Below are 24,540 nucleotides of genomic sequence, written 5' to 3' on the forward strand. Positions count from 1 at the left end.
ACCATCTCGTCCTCTGTCGTCCCCTTCTCCTAGTGCCCTCAATCTTTCCCAACATCAGGGTCTTTTCCAGGGAGTATTCTCTTCTCATGAGGTGGCCAAAGTATTGGAGCCTCAGCTTCACGATCTGTCCTTCCAGTGAGCAATCTATTAATATTATGCAGCAAATCGTCACTTGTTTCCATAATACTTTCAGCCTGTAGGGGGTGCAATTGTTCTGTATGATCACATGTGCAATTTGTGTCCCCATAAGAGAGATGTGGGAAAGCCCTTAATGTTGAGTACAAATAGCTTGTTTTGAATAAGCAGCACATTCATATAAGCAGTGCACACACAAAACAAGTACATCAAAAATACTGCTATGTGTAACTTTTTGTTCTTGCATGGGTACTAGTGCACCACTGAGTGGGGATTGTTATCCTGCACTAGCCTGAAAGCAGGGAAAAAACACCAACACTTAGAACCTTCTAAGTTGCTCCTCCCTTAAGAGTAACAGTTGGGTTTTTTTCCTCTGCCTTCCTTGAAGTAGACCTTTCTTTCCACTGGTGCTCTTCTGGCCGTCTGTGTCTGGTTTATTTGTGTGATAGTTGTTTCTGTTTTGTAGTGAATCCTGGTTTTTGTTTTGTTTTTAAGGTTTTTCCTCTGTGTGAGTGAGTCTGGTTCCCTCCCCTTGGTGTCTATCTTTTCTTCTTCTTCTTCTTCTTCTTCTTCTTCTTCTTCTTCTTCTTCTTCTTCTTCTTCTTCTTCTTCTTCTTCCTCTTCCTCTTCCTCTTCCTCTTCCTCTTCCTCTTCCTCTTCTTCCTCCTCCTCCTCCTCCTCCTCCTCCTCTTCTTCTTCTTCTTCTTCTTCTTCTTCTTCTTCTTCTTCTTCTTCTTCTTCTTCTTCTTCTTCTTCTTCTTCTCTTCGTCTTCTTCATCTTGGAATCACAGTAACTTCCCATCAATTCTGAACCTTTTCCTCAATTAATTCACTGTTACTGATTAATTATACCCCCCCCCCCAAAAAAAGTTTTTTCACAGTTAAGAGATTGGGACTGACCAAACCGTTGCAGAAGCAAATAAATGTTCATAGTCTTGCTTTGCTAGTGGAAGTTACAACCCTTAGGTTTACACTAGCTTTCACATATTTACTACTGCAAATGTATAAGAAGACTGAAGTCAAGGCTAATGTAATCCCTCTTTCTCCCCCTTGTTATCGCTCCTAAACATCAGAACCAGATAAACAGCAACCATTTGCGGAGGGCAGAGCAAGAGATTTCTAGTTTGCAAGGGAAGGTCCAGTATCTGTCTGCTCAAAACAAAGGACTTCTGGCTCAGCTGACCGAATCAAAGCGAAAGCAGGCGGAGATTGAATGCAAGGTAACCTAAAATAGAAATGCAGTGAACACTGTCTGTGTACTTTAAAATCAAGATATCTTGGAAAACTAGCAAATTCTACCTGCAAGCTTTCCCAGGATGGATATTTGATTTATATTACAGAATTGTATTAAATAAGCTGACATCACATTTGATTTTTAAAACTCTTTCACTTTATGATTAAGAGAGTTGTGTATTTCTGTGCTCATATTTGTAAAATGCAAGTTGTTTGCCTCATATTTGTAAAATGCAAATTGTTTGGTTCAATTTCAGTGTTTTGATGGATTACAGAATCCATTGTAAGCAGAGGTGCCATAGGCAAAAATCTAAGGACATTTGATGATTTCTGGCACCATTTATCATCCTAAAACTAGTCATCACCTTACATTTTAATCATGCACCATTTGTGAGGGGACTTTCCAGGAGTGTGTATATTCATCTGCAACAACTGGGTCTAATGCAGTTTTATAATATACCTTGAGGGCTAGGCAAATGCTAATTGGATGCCTGTTTATGTCAAGGATGTGCCTCCGAAGACAGGATGAGATTCTGCATAGTACAGTTTCCTGTTTTTAATTATTTGTCCCTTTTTATTGTGCTTCTTGTGCACATACCCTCACACACATGGGAAAAGCAGAAATGTAACACATAGGGGACAGACCGGCGTTTACTACTTCAGACTGCAGAAGTACAGAGCAGGGTGTATCTTCAACATGCATTAAATTTTCTTACGTTTTGAATGCTGGAAAGAGATCTGCAGTGGCAAAAGTAACTTTAGAAGCTGCTTTCAACTGGCGATAGAGCAGCATCATTCAAAAAATAATAATGTTTTATATATCCTTGTATTCACAGATTGACTATACTTGCTTACTACAACCTCACAGGACAAATTCTTTTAAAGGAGGGGGAAATCTTGGGGGAGGAGAGTCCGCAACACCAGCAAATCATTAATATTATTGTATTTATTTTGATAGCATGGTCAGTCTCTTGAAGTAGCTTGTTGAATGAATTTAGAGTAAAAGGATAAATCTGGCTCAAACCAGTTTCCCTGAAATGTGAGTCAGCTTGCTACCCGTAACTTACCTGGAATCACCTTTTTTTCTGAAGTTTTTTCTATTCCCCCCTCACCCCCGTTATTCCTAGAATAAAGAAGAAGTAATGGCTGTAAGGCTCCGAGAGGCAGATAGCATAGCAGCTGTGGCAGAACTCCAGCAACATATTGCAGAACTAGAAATCCAAGTAAGAATGTCGACTGTTCCCTTTGTTTTGTTTTTATCAGTTCCTACCGCTTTGTGTTTTCACTCCCCCCCCCCTCAGTTTGATACACGTTGGGTAACTCTTAACATTTCCTCTCTGTGTAGACATAATTCTGCTGGCCCTTAACACTGGTTTAAGGAATCGGCAACAGGCTTCCATAGCCCTTGTGTGTGAACTCCCCTTTCGATGCCAATAGCCATGCCTTACTTGCATTAACTATGGGATATGCTAACATTTTATTTATCTATTATTAAATTGATACCCTGCCCAAAGGAGCCTAGTAATCACTGTTGACTCCTACTCCACACCTTGAATTCTGCTTTTTTTATTTAAAAAAAGGTATAATATATTTTATTTTTATTTACTTCGTTTCTTCCAAAATGCACACGGTTTTCCTTCTCCGTTTTATCCTGGTAACCACCCTGCCAGGTGCATAAAGCTGAGAGAAGAGGGTGACTCTCCCAAAGTCATCTAGCCAGCTTAAATGGGGATTTGAACCTCGGCATCCCAGGTCCTATTCATGTTCTAACCATGGTATGCCACACTGATTCACCAACCACTTGGAATACTATCACAGAGTACTGCTTTTCAGTGGTCTCTATTAAGACACTCGACTGACGGGTCAGCATTCAAAAGTAGGCAGAAGTGAGTGGACTTGCATATACTGTAGGTATGTTCAAGTCTTCGGAGTGTGTTAAACATAGCATTGGGGCTGTACATACACGACAGTTCCGATGTGGTTCTTTAGCTGCTTAGACTTGCTGTCCAGTCTAAGCATGACGATGTACACAAAGTGGGCAGAGCCTATTGGGACATACACTTGGGACGCGGGTTGTGCTGTGGTCTAAACCACTGAGCCTCTTGGGCTTGCCGATCAGAAGGTCAGCGGTTCGAATCCCCATGACAGGGTGAGCTCCCGTTGCTCTGTCCCAGCTGCTGCCAACCTAGCAGTTCGAAAGCGTGCCAGTGCAAGTAGATAAATAGGTACCACTGCGGTGGGAAGGTAAACGGCATTTCCGTGCGCTCTGGCTTACGTCACAGTGTCCCATTGTGCCAGAAGCGGTTTAGTCATGCTGGCCACATGACCCAGAAAGCTGTCTGTGGACACACGCCAGCTCCCTCAGCCTGAAAATGAGATGAGCACCGCAACCCCATAGTCGCCTTTGACTGGACTCAACCGTCCAGGGCTCCTTTACCTTACACTTGCGACCGAGAAGACATTGCTAAACTGTGTCTTAAAACACAGCAATTAATTTGATTAATAATAATAATTATAACAATTTCTCTGAGGAAGCCACAGAGCTTTCCTTTTAAGTCAAACTTCTGTGAAGATTCTAAAACCAAAATCCTGGTGGCCGCTTCCTGCCCTGCCAAAATCTAATTGCTGCTGTTGCTAAGCACAAGGAACTCAAATCCCTTCAGTGATACAATACTTCAAGTCTTATAAAACTGCAGCAAAGTATTTTGTGTGCAGTGCACCTGCTGCTCAGAAGTCTATAGTTCATAGCTCTTTCTTAAAGCTGTTCCAGAATTATTTACTTGTTTATAAGGAAAAAAATTTTTTTTTAAAAAAAGGCAAAACTTGTTTACAACAAACGTATATGCACACATGATAAAAAGACTGCAATTGAAAACACAAATCACTAGCTAACTTCTTGGTGTCCGTAAGCCTGGAGGCATACGAAAGATACAGTGGAAAAAATAATTGTATCAGATGCCTCTCTTCTTCAAAGTAGTTTTACTCATTTGAGAATCGAGGAGTTCCACTTTCAGGGTCAGGGCTGGGTCATAGCAATTACCTTAAAGCATGCTGCTTTCTGTGAAGAGTTTAGGTATAAGTGTAAGACATGTTGGCATTAAACATCTGAAGTGCCCTTAGTATTGCTACACCTACATTACTACTGAAATTACAATCAAGTCCCTATCTAAATCACAGATTGGAAAGGCTGTCAGGGGGATTAGCTAAAAGTGTTTGGTTTCCCCGCTACCCCCCCCCCAAAAAAAACACCCAGGCAAAACATAGGTGGGGAGCTTAATTTATGCCTTATATGTCAATCTCTGACAGTGTTTCCCATACCTGGGTTTTGGACTACAATTCCCATCATCCCTGACTGCTGATCCTGCTAGCTAGGGATGATGGGAGTTGTAGTCCAACAACAACCGGAGACCCAAGCTTGGTAAATGCTGGTCTACGGTAATTTGAATACTGTACTTTCTTTTTCTAACTACCATATATTTTCATGTATAAGACGCCCCTAAGTATAAGATGAGACCTTATTTTTTTGAACCCCAAATTAAGAGGATTTAATTGAGAGTATTTACACTGATACTAGGATCTCAATCTTTTTTTTTTTACATAAGTACTCTAGGCTACTAATATATAAGTTAGTCAAAAGTATATGTATATATCTGTTAATGTGTTTTTTCATGCTTTTTAAAGTACAGCAAGTTAAACTTCACACAAGAAATCTGTGTTGCTGCTGTGTGTCAGTGTTCAGGCTTAGCATGTTCTGCAGAACAAATTTATCTGTGGTCTCCAGCTTTCACTTTTAAGGAAAAACTAAAGGCACCTTCCCAACAGTAAACACTTATGTTTCATGGAAAGAAGCCTGTCTTTATCTCTTATAGCACCTTTCTTCAATATCCAGGACTTGCAGAGTTCTAAAGAGAGAATTTCTATTTTTGCAATTACAGGAAACTCTGTTGTACTTTTCAGCAGTGTGATGTGTTTTCTGAAAACCTAAAATGAATCACCCCAGTCACCAAAAGGCCATGCATCCCTCACAACTGCCCTAATGAGTAAACTCAATTTATGTGTTCAGTGTAAAATGTAATAGCAAAAGTTCATAAAGCAGACCAAACTGAGACGGGCTGCAAGATAGCTCAACTTCCACAATCCATTCCCCCCCCCCCCACTAAACTATGGATAATCCGATTAGTTAGATATGAAATAAGAGAGTGTCTGTTTTCCCCAAAGGTGAGCATGATTCATGTTGCCACCAAGCTTTTAGAAGAAGTCAGAATTCCCCATCTCTCATGGCCAAGCCTTTTGGCAAGCAGGGTTTTCTCCCCCTGCTAAGCCTATATAGAATCTCTCCTTTCTGTGGCTTCTGTGGCTACAAAAAAACAGAAGCATGCAATTAAGTATTTGCACACTTTCTAAAACCCTAATGCCACAGAAGAAAGACTCCTAATTCAATATGACCTTAACAGATTGGAGAACTGGGTGCAAGGTAACAAAATAAATTTCAATAGGGACAAATGTACGGTTCTGCACTTAGGCAGGAATAACCAGCTGCAGATGCTAATCTTATGCTAACCCTATGCTAATCTTACATTAAAGTAGATCTTATCTTTCATCAGCTTCTACAAATCTGCCCCACAGAATTGTGCTTACAAACTCCACATTTTATTTCCCGAGGAGGTTTTGTTTAAATGCAGCTAGCAGTATGCAGGAGCATGAAAAATCGAGGGGCAAATGAGAATCTTAAGCATGTCACCTACTTGTTAAATAAAGAAAAGGAAATTATGTTGGGGTAAAGTTAATTGCCCACATTAAAAACACAAAATCCTAGAAAACCATGCACCAATAGCCTATTCCTGCACTTAGGCAGGAAGAACCAGAGGCACAAATATAGGATAGGGGTCACCTGGCTTACTAGCAGTGCAGGTGCAAAGGATCTAGGGGTCTTGGTGGACCACAAGCTTAACATGAGTTAACAGTGTAATGCAGCCGTAAAAAGTAATGCCCTTGTCCAGATCAAGGGAAGTAATAGTCCCACTCTATTCTGCCTTGGTCAGACCACACCTGGAATACTGTGTCCAGTTCTGGGCACCACAATTTACGAAGGATATAGACAAGCTGGAACATGTGCAGAGGAGGGCAACCAAGATGATCAAGGGTCTGGAAACTAAGCCTTATGGCAGGCATAGGCAAACTCCGGCCCTCCAGATGTTTGGGACTACAATTACCATCCCTATCCAACAGGACCAGCGGTCAGGGATGATGGCAATTGTAGTCCCAAACATCTGGAAGGCCGGATTTTGCCTATGCCTGCCTCATGGGGAGCGCTTGAAGAAGCTGGGTATGTTTGGACTTCAAGTTGAAAGAAAGGAGATTCCGACTAAACATTCGGAAAAACTTTCTGACAATAAGAGCTGTTCAGAAGTGGAGCAGATTCCCACGAGAGGTGGTGGACTCTCCTTCCTTGGAGGTTTTTTAAGCAGAGGTTGGATGGCCATCTGTCATGGATGCTTTAGCTGAGATTGGACTAGATGACCTTTGGGGTCCGTTCCAACTCTATGATTCTATGAACACTAATAATGTAACCCAGTCAGATGGGCGGCATATAAATAATAAATTATTATCATTACTATATTTCAGGAAAGTATAAATTGCTTCCAAAATATGAAAATGAGTCAGAAAAGTTTAAGGGTTATAAGGCATTAAATAAAGCATGTTGGTTATATGAGGCTGGTTATCCCACAGATTTGGGGCTAATTAAAATATATTGTGTTTTTTCACTGTGTTGAAGTCAGGTTTGATGAGGATAATTAATTACTATTCTATTGTTAAAAGGTTTTGAAATAGATTCTTTCTCCCAACCCCTACCTTTTTACTTTAATCTTACTTTATACTCCTTTTAAATGCGTTAAGGGAGGTGGCTGGGGATATTAGTTGGTTTGTTTTTTTGTTCCTGTTTATATCATGTATTTTGTGCTTATATATATAGATATATTGTTGTGAACTGCCCTAAGTTCTGCGGATGAAGGATAGTATTATTATTTCTGAAATAGAATGCATGTTTGTATTCTGTTTAAATTCTGTTTTTTTAATGTAGTTATAAGCATGTTTTTTAATAATAATAAAGAAAACAAAGGTAATACATTATATAAACCTGGAAAGCTCTGGGTGGTATCCAGTAAGTCATACTTGGAGCAGATCTGTGGAAATCAATAACTTAATTCATTGATTTCAATGGTGTATTCTAAGTATGATGTTATCTTCTGAATCCACCTTTCTGAAATACTGTAGTATAAAAGGGAGTAAAGTCCTACCTGATCAACCTTTTTTTTAAAAAAATCTTTTCTGGAACAGAAAGAAGAAGGGAAATTTCAAGGACAGCTTAATAATTCCGACTCAAGTCAGTATATCCGAGAACTGAAAGATCAGATAGCAGAGCTCAATCATGAGGTAAGCCAAAGATTATAATTTTTGCTCACTTTGGTTTCTTTCAGTTATCTTGAACCACTTGGTTTATGTGGGGCCTTTTTGCTGATCCTAGGCAACTACTGTTTCAGTGTTTTTAACATTCTTCATTTAATGATTCCTCATGACTTGATAACATCCATAATCTGACAATGTTCTGGAACATCTAACACAACTGAATTAAGATTTATTGTAAGAATTATGTGCGTTGAGGTGTAATAGTCCAGTAACATTTGATTTATTTAGATTTTTCATCTTAAGAGGCAGTTGCCTGTATGTGAAATAAATTTCCACAAGTTCTTGCATTGGAAATAAAACAGCTTCTAGTTTTTAAATGACTTTACTATTTCAGTCCTAATTTTTTATGCATTTCCACTCTTAACGTGAATGTTGATCCATCTGTATCCTTTCCTTTCTGCCATCAAGAAATGTGATATACTTGTACAAATGATTTATTTTGTGCGAAAATATCACACTTCTAAAATGTAGCAGCAGGACACGTTGTCCAAAACATGAACATAGTAGATTTCAACAGAAGCAGCTGGAAGATGCAGCTTTGTCGCTGGCGTGTATGAATAAACATACAAATCGGCAACAATTTAGAGGTGCCTGGGACTTCTGTAGGGCCCATCTCACTTGAGATTATAGCAGAATTCCTGCTTTGCCTTTTTATCAACAGCACCTTTAACAATCGTTAGACTCACTTGAGAAATCAATATCCAACCATCTTGCATTAAACATTTATACTCCAATCCAGCTAAGGACATCTGTGCAAACAAACAGCCTACAGGTGCATATCGCTTGCTGGTGGACTCGGAACTGTGGACATACAGTAAAGATTCAGATATGCATCTGAAATGAATTTGCATCCACGTAAGGATGCAATATCCCGGATCCATATCCCGGACGCCCATTCTAATATAGGGAGTTGCAGGTTAAGAGCTTATTTTATGTGCGAGTTCAAGCAAGTGTTTGCACTCCAGTACCTGCTTGGGACCCAAGTGGCGCTGTGGGCTAAACCACTGAGCCTAGGGCTTGCTGATCAGAAGGTCGGCGGTTCGAATCCCTGTGACGGGGTGAGCTCCCGTTGCTTGGTCCCAGCTCCTGCCAACCTAGCAGTTTGAAAGCACATCAAAATGCAAGTAGATAAATAGGAACTGCTACAGCGGGAAGGTAAACAGCGTTTCCATGTGCTGCTCTGGTTTGCCAGAAGCGGCTTTGTCATGCTGGCCACATGACCTGGAAGCTATACGCCGGCTCCCTCGACCAATAATGCGAGATGAGCGCGCAACCCCAGAGTCGGTCACGACTGGACCTAATGGTCAGGGGTCCCTTTACCTTTACCTTTACCTGCTTGGAAAGCAATTTAGGCTGTGGGGGAGAGGTATTTCCAAATGTATACAGTGGTACCTCGGGTTATGAACTTAATTCGTTCCGGAGGTCTGTTCTTAACCCGAAACCGTTTGAGAATAAGGAAGAATAGTGGCCAAGTCCCATTGTACAGTGAGGCTTATTCCCAGATAAACAAGCATTGGAACGCAGCTTTCTCGTCAAATTAATACTTCTGTGATACTCTGTGGAAACTAGGACCTGCTAATGAAAGTTCTGTTTAAAAAATCTACCTATTCACTCTAGATAGACACCTCACTTTTATCTTCTCTTTCGGAGTTGTTCAGCACTTCAGGATGACAAAACACATTTTTCTGCATTACATAAACACCTTATAATGAATCTTAATGCAATTTGGGATTGCAAGAATTTCAGACCTGGCTTTTGTAAAGAGGTATAAAATTTATAGATTGTCTTTTGAAGTCTCAAAACCCAGAGGGAGAACTAGAGAAGACATCCTAGGCGGATAGATGAGGGGAGTGGCAGTTATGAGTTTTACCCAGCAGTCCATCTCAAACATGGCATTGTTCCCCTGGCAGTAAGCCATCAAACCACTTGACAAAAGGTTTGAGTTCTGAGACAACGAAATGTCACAACTTCAAAGGGATGTAATTTCATTTAATATATTAACTAAAAAAAATATTGAAGCAGGAATTTCCTCAGAATCACACTCTGACCTGAAGTGCATATCTTACACAACACTATACAGTGGTACCTGTGGTTGTGGACATGATCTGTTTTGGGGTGCCGTTAGCACCCTGAAAAGTCCGTAACCAGAGTGGTGCTTCTGCACATGTGCAAAGCGCGATAGAGTGCCTCTGCGCATGCGCGAATTGCGCAGAACGCTTCTGCATGTGTGTGCGTGGCGAATCCCGGAAATAAACACTTCTGGGTTTGCCGTGTTCTTAACCCGAAAAAACACAACATGAAGCATTTGCAAGAAGAGGTATGGCTGTACTCAATAAATGCAAAAAAAAAAAAAAAAATTATTAAGCCCTCCAAATGTTTAATGGTCCCTCTCACTTTGCCTTCTCTAAACATTCATAGGCATGCTATGGTTAACCTTGTAAGCTAATCTTTCTTTTAAAGTTGTGGCATACACAATGCGACCACAACCTTTTGGCCAACTGAATAAGGGAGACATTCACAGATGACTAAGCAAAACATGTGAAAGAAATAGAAGTTACTTTAGTGTGCATGCCTGCAGCTTTCAAGTTTGAAAGACAAATCAGTGTATTGTACTCCTGATCTTTAAAAACAAAACAACCCTCCCCCCCAAAAATCTGGTCCTGTTTATATTTTAAGCTGCTATAAATAGTATACAACAGAGTTTTACCTGTTGAAGATCTTCCCTAAAGTGTATTTATGAGGTGCTCTGCTTAAAAAGTCACATTAACCCCCCTAGAGCTTCCCCTCCCACTCCATGCAACTACTAACCCCTCTTTTCACCTTCCCAACCCTATTTTTGAAGCCACTTCTCTCTTCTGCTCTTCATCCTTTCACTTTTGGACAGGCCACCACCAAAATCTTCACTATAAGCAAAAAAAAATTGTGGGGGGGTGGGGGTTTGTTTAAAACATTTTATCCAGCCTTCCATTAAAATCTTCCCAAGGCATCTAACAAATAAAAAAAAAACCAAAAGAAGAAATTGTAATGTATGTATACAAGAGTTACAACAGTGTTTAAAAAATGGAAGTAAACAGCAGTTAGAGCATTTATTTGTTTATAAACCGCTGACCCAATAAGTCCTCTGAGTGGTTGATAAATAAAGTTATAGATAAAGCACCACTAAAATTCACAAAACAATAAATATATATATATAACAGCATCATCATTAAAAGCAAAGGATACAATAGATAAACCTTTAAAAATAATTATAGGTGACTAAATTATGTGTCTGGATGGAGTTGACCTAAATGGAAGTTCTTAGGAAGACCAAGTGAATATCAGTTTTGCACCTAAAAGTTAGCAAAATAAGGCACCATGTGAATGCCGCAGATTATGATATAGTCTCTGTTAAATAATTGGTGGTGAAACTATACCAATGGTGCCAGTAGAGTAGGTGGCGTCTGCGAAACATTAGGAAGAAATGAAGAAGAGTTTGGATTTGATATCTCGCTTTATCACTACCTAAAGGAGTCTCAAAGCAGCTAACATTCTCCTTTCCCTTCCTCCCCCACAACAGACACCCTGTGAGGTGGGTGGGGCTGAGAGACTTCAAAGAAGTGTGACTAGCCCAAGGTCACCCAGCAGCTGCATGTGGAGGAGCGGAGACACGAACCCGGTTCCCCAGACTACGAGTCTACCGCTCTTAACCACTACACCACACTGGCTCTCGTGTGGTCTTTGGGCTTGAGCATGGCTTAATAAGGCTTGCCCTTTCGCTTGTCTTTCCAAAATTATATTCAGTAGATGCAAAATAATAAGATGACTGTGGGTGAGAGCTTTCTGCCTTGTGTAGTGCGCAGACTAGAGTGCCGTTATCTCATGTTTTGGACTAAACATGTGGCACATTTGCCAAAAAGATTGGCTAATGATTTCCATCTACTCTTAAGATAGGGTTGTCACACATCCGGAATTTGGCCTTCAGGAACAGCGTACGGGTGAAAAATCTCTGAAATGTCTGTGAAAATCCAAATGTAACCCATGTTGGAAGTGTGGATTTTTGGCGGATTTCATTTTAAAAGTAGCTCAAAAACTTCATTTTTTAAAAGGAGATTTTGCAAAACAAAAAAACACCCCCAAAAATGTTGGGCAAAACTAAAAAAACTTTTGTGTCTGGATTTTCACTTTTTGAAATACGGCACCCCTACTTAAGGTGGCTGTCCACTCGATGCAGACCTGTTCTTGGCCAGTATTATGTTCTACGAAGGCAAGGCCACAACTGCTTTGAAATGGTTGTTGTTTATGAGAAAGCTGAAGAAGGCGGGGTACACAAAAGGAGCTTTTTGTGCTTCATGCTTGACATAAAGGCCAGGCATATTGGCTTCATTGCACTTTTGTTCCATGCATAGAAAGGAAGATGCATTGGGAACCATCATCAGTTCAAATTGGGTCTTGAAGGGGTCAGCAGAACAAATATCTAGACAGCCTCATCCAGTCTGGACTAAAATAAACTGTTGACCGTGTTAGAGTATATTCTCTCACTTGCATTAGTTCCCAGTGCATACTGATTGATTTATAAACTGCCTAAACTGCCCGGCGGGGTGGGGAGTGGGGGAGTTTCTGCTGCTTCTTTATATACTCTGTATTCCTAAACAGTTGTCTTGGCTTCCTGTTGGATGTTGCAAGGAACAAATGTGCAGTGTAGATTACAAGAGTGGGGCATAAGATTAGAACTGATAGCCTTTCTCACACAAACTTAACAGACCACAAAATACTTTGGGAGGCAGAAGCATGGAATAGCGGCTTCTAGTTGTAGAGTTGAAGAAGAACTTTGGAACCGCGTAAAAAAAATATGTTTGTGTCGTACAGTTTTCTGTGTCTGCTGTAGTTCCACGATACGCAGATTCTGACCCTTTCCGTCTTCTGATAGCATTTTCCTGTACAACAACAGTAGCTAGTTTCTGCATTGTAAATCTCATGGCAGTAATACCTGATTTATAACGTTGAGGGACTCTTCCAAGGGAGAGCCGAAAGCAAATTGTTTGCTATCGTGCGTTCTTGCAGAATTAATTGAACCTCCAGTTTCAGATGGTCAAGTAGTTGAGGCTCCGTCTGATACCTTGTTCTGAAAACTTTCTATTCCGAAACAGCCCCTCCTATATTTTTCCAGTTCAAAAATTGTTGGATTCTGTGATGTCCTCAATTAGGATTGAGTATCACATGAACTGTATGCAGTACTGTAGTTTTTCCTGCAATTAAATGGATACATTATGTAATGTTATTTACATATCGGTATCGATATTTATAAAAGTACAGCGGTGCCTCGACTTACAAATTTAATCCGTTCCGAAGGCACCTTCGTAGGTCGAAAAATTCGTAAGTCGAAAAGTGCCGTGGGAAACGCGATTTCCCATAGGAATGCATTGGAAACGGAAAAATTCGTAAGTCGAAGCAACCCAATCTAAAAATTTGTAAGTCGGAAAAACCCTAACTAAAACTGCCGCGGTTTCCGTTCTGATGTCGAGAAATTTGTAAGCTTGCAGCCATTTGCCCTATTCGTAAGTCGAAAAATTTGGTTGGTTGTCGAGTCGTTTGTAAGTCGAGGTACCACTGTCTATATTTACTAATTACTATATTTACTAATATTTCACACACTTAGTATAATTTCTTGTCAGAAGAGTAAATGCATGCAATAAACCTTGTCTAGTCCCCCTTCTTTAGCCTGTGCAAGCAATAATAATGCCTGGTGTGATTTAAAAGTGGTTCCCAGCTGCAGCCCGGAAAACAATATTCTTTCTGGTGGTTCATGTGCACTCACCCCAACCACTATATGCACAACACAATTTCATATAATCAGCCCCAAAGAACCCCATTTATGGCCTCTTGATGCCTTGACTTCTTTTGCTCTCTGGCAGCTGTCACATAAGGGGACATGAGATAAGCTGGGGCCCAAAACTGCTCAGGTAGGGTCCGTGATAAGAAGGGAATGCTTTTTAGCTAAATAATATGTAAACAATCGTTGTTGTATATCATTGACTTTCAACCACACCAAAAACACTTGCTTGGCTTATTCAGATAGGAAATTTTCCGTGAAAAAGAAAGGAAGATTGCACTTTCTTTTTCTCCAGCGTCAGAGCTCGAGGCTCATTCTTGCTATCTTCATGCACCTTGTGCTCCAACCCATCTGATATTTCTGTCCTAACAACCTAATGCGAACAGTGACAGATTCTGATAGAGGCGCTATCTCGCCTTCAAATCGCGCTTCTCTTGAACTAACTCAAGATGGACTTAATGAAGATCGACCTTCAGCTGCAGATCAAATGCCCTGCTTTTAAACGATTCCGCTCGTAAAAATGAAATTGTAAACACTAAGTAATTACTCGTGGATAAATAATTCAGGCCATATATGCAAAGGGCCACCTTGGGACGAGGCTGAATAGTGGAAGCATATGTAGGGACTTGCTTTCTTGATCTGTTCATGGTGACATGTGCCTTAGTTACATCACACTTGGCTTTCTGTAGTATACAATATACATAGGGCTGCTTATGAAAAGAGCACCAATACTATAAACGGTCCAGACTGTGGCAGCTGTTAACAGGGAGCATATAACTCCATTATTGAAGCAGCTGCACAGGCTCCCAGTTTTGTTCCTGATGAAGTGCTGATGAAGAGTCTTAAAAGCTGTTTGGGGCCAGGGTTTCCAGAGGACCTTCCACTCCCATACAAGCCTGCCCATGTATTGAGATCTTCATCAGATGCTGGAGCAGCCTGCCTGGAGAGGTGAAGCCACAGCAATGGCTTCTTGGCAGCAGTATCACTGCCGCTTAGCTGTGGTCTGCCAGGTTGGCTCCACAGAAGAAGAAGAAGAAGAAGAAGAAGAAGAAGAAGAAGAAGAAGAAGAAGAAGAAGAAGAAGAAGAAGAAGAAGAAGAAGAAGAAGAAGAAGAAGAGTAGTAGTAGTAGTTTGGATTTGATATCCCGCTGCTGGAAAGCTATTGATGCAGCTCTGCCTCGCTAGGCAAGCTGGTTATGACCAGAGGTTTCCCTATGTTTCCCCAGAAGTGTGCTTAGTTGGGAACAGGAAAGGACCTTTTTCTTTTTCAGTCACTGTGCCCAGGCTCTGCAATTTCTCTCAAGGGAGGATCATCTTGCCCATCATAAATTTCCTTCTACTGGTTGGCTAAACATTTCTGTTTAGAAGGCTTTTGGGGGCATGTATGGTTTTTAAGTTCCTGTAGTGATCTCCCCCCCCCTCTTTTTAATAATAATGATAATAATAATAATAATAATAATAATAATAATAATAATAATAATAATAATAATACATGTACTGCTGAAAGATGCCCAGGTACATTAATATCTGCTTTGCAATTTTTTTGTTCCGCTTTTAGTAACTTGATCATTTTGTTCTACTGAGTTTGATTTAAGAGTGCCGACTTCCTTGAGCTTTTCAAAAGGGCATAAATGTGCTAAATAAAACTTCGACTTCAGGAAATAGTATTCTAGAGAACTAACCAGACTTACCCAGGAAACTGAATTAAAGGAATCTCAGTCAGAAAAGTTCCTAGCAGAATAAACCTTAAATCAGTGGGAAATCCCATCTAGATTGTTTAAAGTTGAGGTTCCTAATTTTACTTTCCACAGAATGATTCCCTAAGTCAAAGTTAAGTTACTTGAGACCTCGCAGAATATACATTGGACAAAACACTTGAATTCCGACAGGTTTTTTCCTCTTTAACCTGAGAAAAGGCTGATCCAAAACAGAAAACATTGGGGTAACGTGGCTCTCTGTAGAGTAACGATGTTCTTGGAACATGGAGAAGTAAGATAACCAACACCACCATGGTTAGGCTATACAGAGTATTGGAAGAGATCATGTGCTGGCTAAATTGAACCATGGTGAACATAAGGAATGCTGCACAGTGTCTAATCCCTAGAGTTGGGACTGAAAAATGCTATCTCAATTGTGCTTCACGAAGGAAGCAGTACACATGGTTGTCTAAAGGGGCGGCCCCATAAGACCTTTTGAGTCGGGAATCTATAATTACGTAGCTGCTCCACTGCCTGCCACATTCTACCCATTGTTAAAACCAATGGTTGTCATCAGGACACGAAAATTAACTTAAGCCACATAAATAGCAATATATAGCAAGAGCAAAGGGTAGTATCCAGCAAAGTGGCCTCTGGCTGCGCAACAGAACTTTCCTCTGCCCGCATGCCGCCTGAATCTGTTCTGGGGGTTCCCATTACCCTCCATTTCAGATTTGGGGGGGGGATGTGGGGGTGCACATGGAGAAGGAGGATAAGCTCCACTGCGTAAATGAAAATCCTCATGCTGATGGAACTACTTCATATATACCACCTTTCTATAAACCAAGCAAGCAGAGCTGCCAAACTTTTCTAGTGAGAGAATTCTATAATGACGGTGTTAATTGAAGAAAATACCCTTTCCTTTGTGCAGGACAGTCTAAGACCATGCTGGCGTCTGGATCAGGGCCCCATCTGACCACCTAACTGCATATATGAAAGGAACCGTTCTCATATATATATATATATATATATATATATATATATATATATATATATAAAATACACACACACACACACACACACACACACTGGAGCTGTTTTATGGTTTTATTGGTCAGAGTAAACACATTGAAGCTGACTGGGAACTCCCGCTGCCCAGCTCCTGCCTACATGCTGACTGTCAGACACTCTTAAGCAACCCCAGGTGAATTACATTAGGCTAGGACATCCTGAAGATAACTGCTGCAGCATGTGTAACTGGCTTCGGATTATTATTTTCCAGGAACAGCTGCAGCTAAAATTGGCTGAAGCTGGGGGGGGGGGGAGAGACACATTCCTGGCTATAATCATTAGCTGAGCTCCCAGAAGCACCCTGAAACTACTGGCCAATGACGTGTTTGTTTGGTTTATGTTGGTTTTAGTTCATTTGCTGATCTCCAGTCTACCTATACCTCCAGAGCTTCTCCAACTTAAACTTGGTTCAGATAAAAAAAAGAGGAATGGGAAATAAATGTCATCTGTGTACTGATGGCACCGCTTTCCAAACCTTTCCGATAATCTCTCCCAGTCTCTTCATGTGGATATTGGAGTAAAGGAATATGAAACGGTGTTGCATCATAGTTTCCATGAGGTGGAACAGCCATTCCATCCAGCAGCATCTTAGGAGACCTTTCAGACTGGTAAGAGTGAGCTACTGCTTAGCAGTAGTCATCCCACAAGGTTGCCATGGTTGATGGCATTCATAGCTTCTGGTTGCTGGGCGACAACTCTCATCAGCCCCGGCCATTTGACCATGCTGGCCGAGGTCGGTGGGAGTTGGTATCCAACAAACTTCTGGAAAGCCACAGGTTCCCCACCCCCTGCGGTAATCATGGTCTGTAATGGAATTCCGTCAGCTTTGTGGGTCTATCATGCATTTTGCTGTTGTCTTCATCTGCATGCCCTTGGGCTCATCGGCACACGCTGCCAGAGTGATGCTTGTCAGGCTTTCACGAGCAAAGCTTTTTCAATACGCTGAAGTGCAGCCATTGTGATAATCTTAAGATAAGCATTTAAAAGCTTTGCCTCAACTCGGAAGATTAAGGGTGAGATTTCCTCCCTCTAAATAAATAAGTAATGCACCATTTACTCCAGGTAGAATTAAAAAAAAACAAAAAAAACGGTGCAGTGTTGTAGCCCAAATCAAGTATGGGAGAGAATGCAAACCTTTTTTTTTGCCCCATAACCCCCTGACATGAAAAGGAAACATGTTAGCTCTCAGATTTAAAGTGTGAGTTTTTCAACTTGTGGTTGAAGCTTACAGAGCAATAAATCATGCGCTTTCCTTACATGGTATCTTGCAAATGCAGTTAGGGCAAGACCACCAGATTTGCCCTCCCATAAGTCAGCGCAGCTATTGGACAGCTAGAAAGTTGCTGTTTTTGCTAGTACGTGTCAGATACTGAGCCTCTATGCTGGCGGAGTCTGATTTCAATAGTTGTGGTCAGTCTGAGGAAACTGTGATGTGATAAGATAGCGCTTGTGAGGTCATGTGGTTAGCGAACACCCAATCTAAAATAGCAGCTTGGTGGACCTTAAGTTAAAATAAGTATAGATCTTCAGCTGTGTTTTCTGTGTTCTTAGACCCAAAGCTGCTGTTCATGCTGAATAACTTAAAGTTGAGGATTCATTAGCATTTTTCATAATAGGGTCTCGCTCCATACTTTGTTTTCAACCTCATTCTTATATCTTGGTGGTGAACATAAGTATGTCGGTGAAACACTACAGAATTCTAGAAAATCATGTTGTTCATGTTCGTTACTGAGTTTAGCGTTCCCCCTCCCCCCCAAAAAAGAGTACTTCACTTTCAGAGCTGATGGTTTTAGCTCTGAAATAATGTTCATTGCCATGATCTAGTGGAAGAGATGTCTCTTTTGCTGAACTTCTAAAGCACATACAAATGACCTGAGAGATGGAGAAAGAGAGGAAACTACTGAAAAATATATCAAATCAATATATATGCATTTAATAGAAAGTTTTGATAGGCAAATAACATTGAGAGAAGGGCAGAGAGAAGGGAGTTTGTTATAATCATCCCACTTCAGAGAAATTGACGGAAATGGGCCTGTATTTTGTAGATTTCTAACTTCAGCATTGAGATGTTGGGATGAAATACTGAATGAAGTCTGGACATAATTCTAGCTATGGTTAGGTAGGGCTGAATGGATTTTTCAAGAATAAGTTGGAATTTGCACAGATCACAGAAAATCAGTAGATTACTGGATAGGTGAACAAAATTTTCGTTTTCTTTTCCTGGCCCAGTTATAGACATGAAGGCCATAATCTGTCACCTTAAACAACCTTTCCTTTCCCAGATGTTTACGAGAAAAAACTTGGATTGAGATCTAGAAATAGCCTCAGAGCTATTGATTTAAAATAAACCATGGCACTTGAATAGCTGCCAAGGATTGTAATCCTACATTTATTTATTTTTTGCTAGTTTCTATTTGTCAACCTAAAAAGGAGAGGGTTTTGTTGTTGTTGTTGTTTTAAGTAACTTCTCTCTCTTTTGAAACGTGTTGCTTGAAAAATGGCACCCAAGGGCCAAATTCACCAAAAGTCTTTTAAACGTCTTTACAACATACGAGAGAAGTAAAATTTGATGGTGCAATTACATAGTACAACATGGAAGCCTGTTCTTCTGACTACTTGCTATCTTTTCAATCACGTACTTTCTATTAAGATTTCAAAACTTTTGATTATATGGTAATGCTCTGATCAAAAAGTCATGACCTTGCCTGATCAAGTTGTTGCTTTCCTGTTCTGACTTGAAAGCTTCTGGTCTCAGTGTGTCGCTAGTTTTGATCTTTGTCATGTAAGCAGTACAGCTGCCCTGCCTTAGCCTCTTGTTTCCTTTCGGCTGTTTTGCTCTTGATAACTGCTAAAAGCTGAAAACCCCAACCACTATCACCTTGATATTTTTTAAAACAGAACAAAGGAAATTTTGAAATTTAATATTAAGTCTTTTACATAACCTTAAATAGATAGCCTTCGTGCTTCTGTATTCTTGCCTACTGCATAACCTAGGGAGGTTTGTTGCGACAAAGCTGCTTCATTACAGTGGACTGTTGTGTACATCACAGTAAACTATGGTCCTGAAAGACCTACATTGGCTCACAATACGTTTCCGAGTACAATTCAAAGTGTTGGTGCTGACCTTGAAAGCCCTAAACAGCCTCAGCCCAGTATACCTGAAGGAGTGTCTCCACCCCCATCGTTCAGCCTGGACACTGAGGTCCAGCTCCAAGGGCCTTCTGGGGGTTCTCTCACTGCGAGAAGTGAGGTTACAGGAACCAGACAGAGGGCCTTCTCGGTAGTGGCGCCTGTCCTGTGAAACGCCCTCCCACCAGATGTCAAGGAAATAAACAACTACCTGACTTTTAGAAGACATCTGAAGGCAGCCCTGTTTAGGGAAGTTTTTAATGTTTGATGTTTTATTCTGTTTTAATATTCTGTTGGGCGCCGCCCAAAGTGACAAGGGAAACCCAGCCAGATTGGGGGGGTATAAATAATAACTTATTATTATTATTATTATTATTATTATTATTATTATTATTATTATTATTATTTTGTAAGACAAATGTGAACAGGGAGGAACCACTCTGATCTCAGTATGGGCTCACATACTCCATCCCTTTCCTCTCCTCATGTGGTCAGGAGAAGGACTTCAGCAACATTAAGTTTGGCTTGTCCTGTTATCTAGATCATAGAATCAAAGAACTGTAGAATTGGCAAGGACCACGAGGGTCATCTAGTCCAACCCTCCGCAGTGCAGGAATCTTTTTGCCCCATGTGGGGCTCAAACCATGACCCTGAGAGTCTCGTGCTCTACCAACTGAGATATTTTGAGATCTGGGTTAAAGGTTTAAAACAAACTCCAGTTGAAAAAAGGCAGCTTCAAAATCACAGTTTTGAAGTTGGCTTGTTTTGAAAGTTACCAAAATTTGTTACAAACTGTCCACATGACACAGAAAGGGACAGGGAAACGGAGGCTTGTGGTTGCTCCTTCCTGGTTGTCTGCATCTCATGAAACCATGGTTTAGTGTGACATGTGAACTGTGTTGATATGTTATATACATGGGGGGTGGGGAACTTGCCCCCCCCCCGGTAAGTTGTTGGTTTCCACTTCCTACCATCCCTGCATATGGTGGGAAACACCAATGTGGAGCTAATAGCAACTTGAGGGAGAGTAGTTTAGATCAGGGAAATACAGGAGAAAGAGTTAAATGCTAACTGTTCAAAAAAGCAGAGATCTCTAATAATTCTCAGAACCACCATAAAACTGCAGTTCTACAAGATTCTTTGAAGGAAGTAATAACTGATAAGATTTTAACCTTTTATATTTGTGGTGATGGAAGTACCGTAATTCTAAAGACCTTACTTTCAAAAAGTGCATGTTTGATATCAAGGCAATACAGCTGGCTTCTTCACGAACTTTGACTTAGCAACTGAATTTTGCACTAAATGTTTACAGTTCTACACACACACACACACACACACACACACACACAGAGAGAGAGAGAGAGAGAGAGAGAGAGAGAGTCTTAACAAGGAAATGACTATAGAAATTAATATACTATTTTTTTCCAGAAAAATCAATCTGCCCTTGAAATTAACTTGAGTTGATTGAAGCAAATATTCATATTTTAACATGCTACCTTAGTTTGTGCGTTTTTAATCTGGATTATTTAGGAATGTTTTAAACCTCTAAACTTTTCTCTGCTGTCTTTTTTCTTTTTGCTTATGCGTGGGTTGACAGTCAGCAACAGGTAAGAGCATGTTATGAGAAAGTTCAAGTGGAATGAATTTGACTACCTTTCTAAGCATGGTTGCTTTGTGTTCTCAAATATAATAATCCACAGCCTGGTAAATAATGAGTACATAAAGTGTAAGTATAATCAGGTACTTTTGAGCCACTAGTCAATTCTGCCACTTTCAACCATCAATGGATGGGCAGTTGTAATTTCTGACAACTCTATAATAGCCATGGGATAGTTGGGACAGTAGCCAGCGTACTATGGTGTCTTATATTTAAATTTGGCAGGATCTCTTGAGAATTTCCATTCCTTAATACCATGCGCTGTGGATCAGCCCCGTGTTCTGATGCCATGCTTCTTCCATTAAACCAAATTAAAAGGGGCTTGAGTCCACATATCTATTTAGAATGGATAATTCAGATTTATGTCGGTAACACAAGAGATTTTCTGCCACTTTTTAGTATTAACAAGAACGTTCTTCCGTGATCAGTATCCCTAGTTCTGTCCTGTCAAAAGAGATACAAACAGGAAGACTTGTACCAGTTCTGGTTTTGAAAATACACCCCTCTCCTGCAGTTGGAGCTAAGACCTGGAATGTTCTTCCTTAGTTATAAACTGGGAAATGGCACCCGCCTTCTGTGTGATGTTCAAACAAGTGGAAGGAGGGTCTCAAGGACTGGAACTAGGGACAATAACTATTGATTAATTGTCCTCTATCTGGAAGGTCACGCTACTCTTCCCCATTTTGGAATGTGGTTTCTTCCCACTTAGGATAAACTCATAGCCAACTTTGTTGAGTTGGAAAGAATAGCTTCCTTTTCCATCTGTTGAACCTCGGTTAAAAAAAAATTTTTTTTAGTCTAAAACCTATGGAACCTTCCTTAATCTTGACACATACTGAACACTAACCATCTCATTAACTCAAGAGCCCGTTATGGACATGTTGCATCATTGCACGTTTCAGGCAAATTTCAAACCCCTAGTACTACAATAGCAGCATAAGGAGAATCATAGAACTGTTGAATTGGAAGGAACCACGAGGGTCATCTAGTCTAACCCCCTGCAGTGCAGGAATCTCTTGCCCAAGGTAGGGCTCGAACCCAGGACCTTGAGATTAAGAGTCTCATGCTCGGCTGACTGAGCTATCGACAGGGATTTTGTTGTTCGTCTGTTCCTTTCGGTTATATTACTGTGCTGTTTTTAAATTCTGAAAGGTATTCAGAAGGCGTGTGGGTCACTTTAAGGATCATTTGGATGTGAATATTTCTACTTTAAAACTTAAGAAAGCTTCAAAATAAGATGTTGAAATTGGTCCTAAGATGGCTGGTTTATTCATGCTTAAAGTTGAGAAATGTCCCAAACGGTGTCTCCCTCTTTTTGTCATAATACAGAACCAGAAAGAGGAATTCTACAGCTCTGCTTGTGAATATTTACACAAGATCAGGTTTAGAGAGGGCTCCTAGTTCTGTCAGACACCATTGCTACCGTGTTTCTCATATTATAAGACACGTCTTATATTTATTTTTTTCCTCCAAAAAACACACTATGGCTTATTTTCAAGGGATGTCTTATTTTTTTCCTCTTCCTCCTGCCGCGGCCGGCATTGCTGCTGTGCCTATCACTATGTCTTATTTTCGGGGTATGGCTTATATTCCTTGAATGCTTAAAAATCCTGCTATGGCTTATTTTATGGGTATGTCTTAAAATATGAGAAACAGGGTAGATGTAGTGCAGTGTCCCACAAAGTGTCACTTGCGAAATATTCTTAAAATAAAACTCATAGCTCAATACTTGGCTTCAGCTTGAGTCGTGCACTGTGCATAAACTTCATGCAAAGCAGCCATGGCAATTTCAGTTCGTATAAGGGCTTAGCTCAAGACTGGGGGAACTTGCGGCCTGGGGGCTTCACATGAACCACAGCTTAATTTCAACGTGGGAAGGGAAGGGGAAAATGGGAAAAGGGAAATACGTTGCCAAACGTCTGCCTTTTGCCTTGCCCACCTCCAGCATGCACCCCTAACCAAGTTCCCCCACAGAACACACCCCTTAGCAACAAAAAAAAAGGTTATCCGCCCCTGTCTAAACATCTTGATTTCATTTCAGCAGTCCCTCTGTTTACAGTGTAACATCCTACTTAAGGTGCTCTGCATGTAGGAACTGAGCATGTCACCCTTTGGCCTGGCATCTAGGTTGTTCCATTTGCAGTGTTATTGTAATGTATAGATCACTGCACTAAAAAAGCGCTTGTTCAACAAGCTGGTGAAATGGCTTTAGAAATCTCTGGAATGCAGCTTGCCCCCAGTCAATCTCTCCCCACACTCTTTTTCTTTCTTTATTTCAATAGCAAGAGTATTTGCTCTATCTTTTTTATGTTTCTAACCATTACACTGTAAATTCTAAGAATGGGCACCAGGAGTAGAATTTAATTGTCCAGTCAATGTGAACAGAAGATGGTGCATTTAACATGAATATTAAGTAAATTTTGCTGTGTTTATGTACTCTGCTGATTATAGAACGCTATAGCAAACTAAAGGTGTACAGTGATACCTTGGTTTACAACCATAATCCATTCCGGAGGTCCGGTTGTAAACCAAAACAGGTTGTATGTAACCCAAGGCACGCTTTCGCCAATGGGGCCTCCCCCCCAAAAAAAGGGTTGTAATCCAAAAAAAGGGACACACACTTCAGGGTTTGACGTGGTTGTAATCCAAAATGGTTGTAATCCAAAACGGTTGCAAACCAAGGTACCACTGTATTGAAGGAGACGGTGGAGTAAAAGTGTGGCTTCACTAGTGAAAGCTTGCTGTGCTTGTGTTCTGATTTTATTTTCTCTAGGGCAGGCATCCCCAAACTGCAGCCCTCCAGATGTTTTGGCCTACAACTCCCAGGATCCCTAGCTAACAGGACCAGTGGTCGGGGAAGATGGGAATTGTAGTCCAAAACATCTGGAGGGCTGAAGTTTGGGGGTGCCTGCTCTAGGGGAAAGTACTTCTTTACTATAACACTTTTCCCCCTGAACTTTGGCCTTTGCACCATGTCAAATCCCAGATTTCCCACCCCCATCCTCATGCCATGTAATGCTGTCTAGGAATGCTGTCTCTGCCACCAAAAACTCTCCAGAGGATTGGAGTACTTTCCTGAACAGTGGAGGAAAATATTGCTGGGGTTCACGGGGGGGGGGGGAGGAATTGGCAAAAATCACCTCCCATCTTCAATCAGCAGGAACCTCTGAACGCAGCTCATGAAAGGACGGACAACTTGGGATCATTATATACACACATTTGTTTTTGTTTCTGGTGAGGGTGAGCAGTGATTTTGAGTACACTCCAATGCTACTCCTGCTCTTATAACTTGTGGGTGTACTTTAAGATACAAATGATGAGTTGAATATGGGCATATTCTC

The 24,540-nt window shown here is 40.7% G+C and overlaps 1 protein-coding gene across 4 annotated transcripts in view; it reads left to right on the forward strand.

Moving 5' to 3' along the window:
* The window catches only part of EVI5 (ecotropic viral integration site 5), a 71,059-nt gene that overhangs the window by 45,217 nt on the left and 1,302 nt on the right, over positions 1 to 24,540 (forward strand). For all 4 annotated transcript variants that reach the window (XM_035123801.2, XM_060276732.1, XM_060276734.1 and 1 more), the window contains 3 exons: positions 1,209 to 1,355; positions 2,496 to 2,591; positions 7,708 to 7,803. In XM_035123801.2, the coding sequence (XP_034979692.1) occupies positions 1,209 to 1,355; positions 2,496 to 2,591; positions 7,708 to 7,803 (339 nt within the window). The remainder of the gene's footprint in view (positions 1 to 1,208; positions 1,356 to 2,495; positions 2,592 to 7,707; positions 7,804 to 24,540) is intronic.

The sequence above is a fragment of the Zootoca vivipara genome, chromosome 7 (genome assembly GCF_963506605.1).
Source record: "Zootoca vivipara chromosome 7, rZooViv1.1, whole genome shotgun sequence".
NCBI lineage: Eukaryota > Metazoa > Chordata > Lepidosauria > Squamata > Lacertidae > Zootoca > Zootoca vivipara.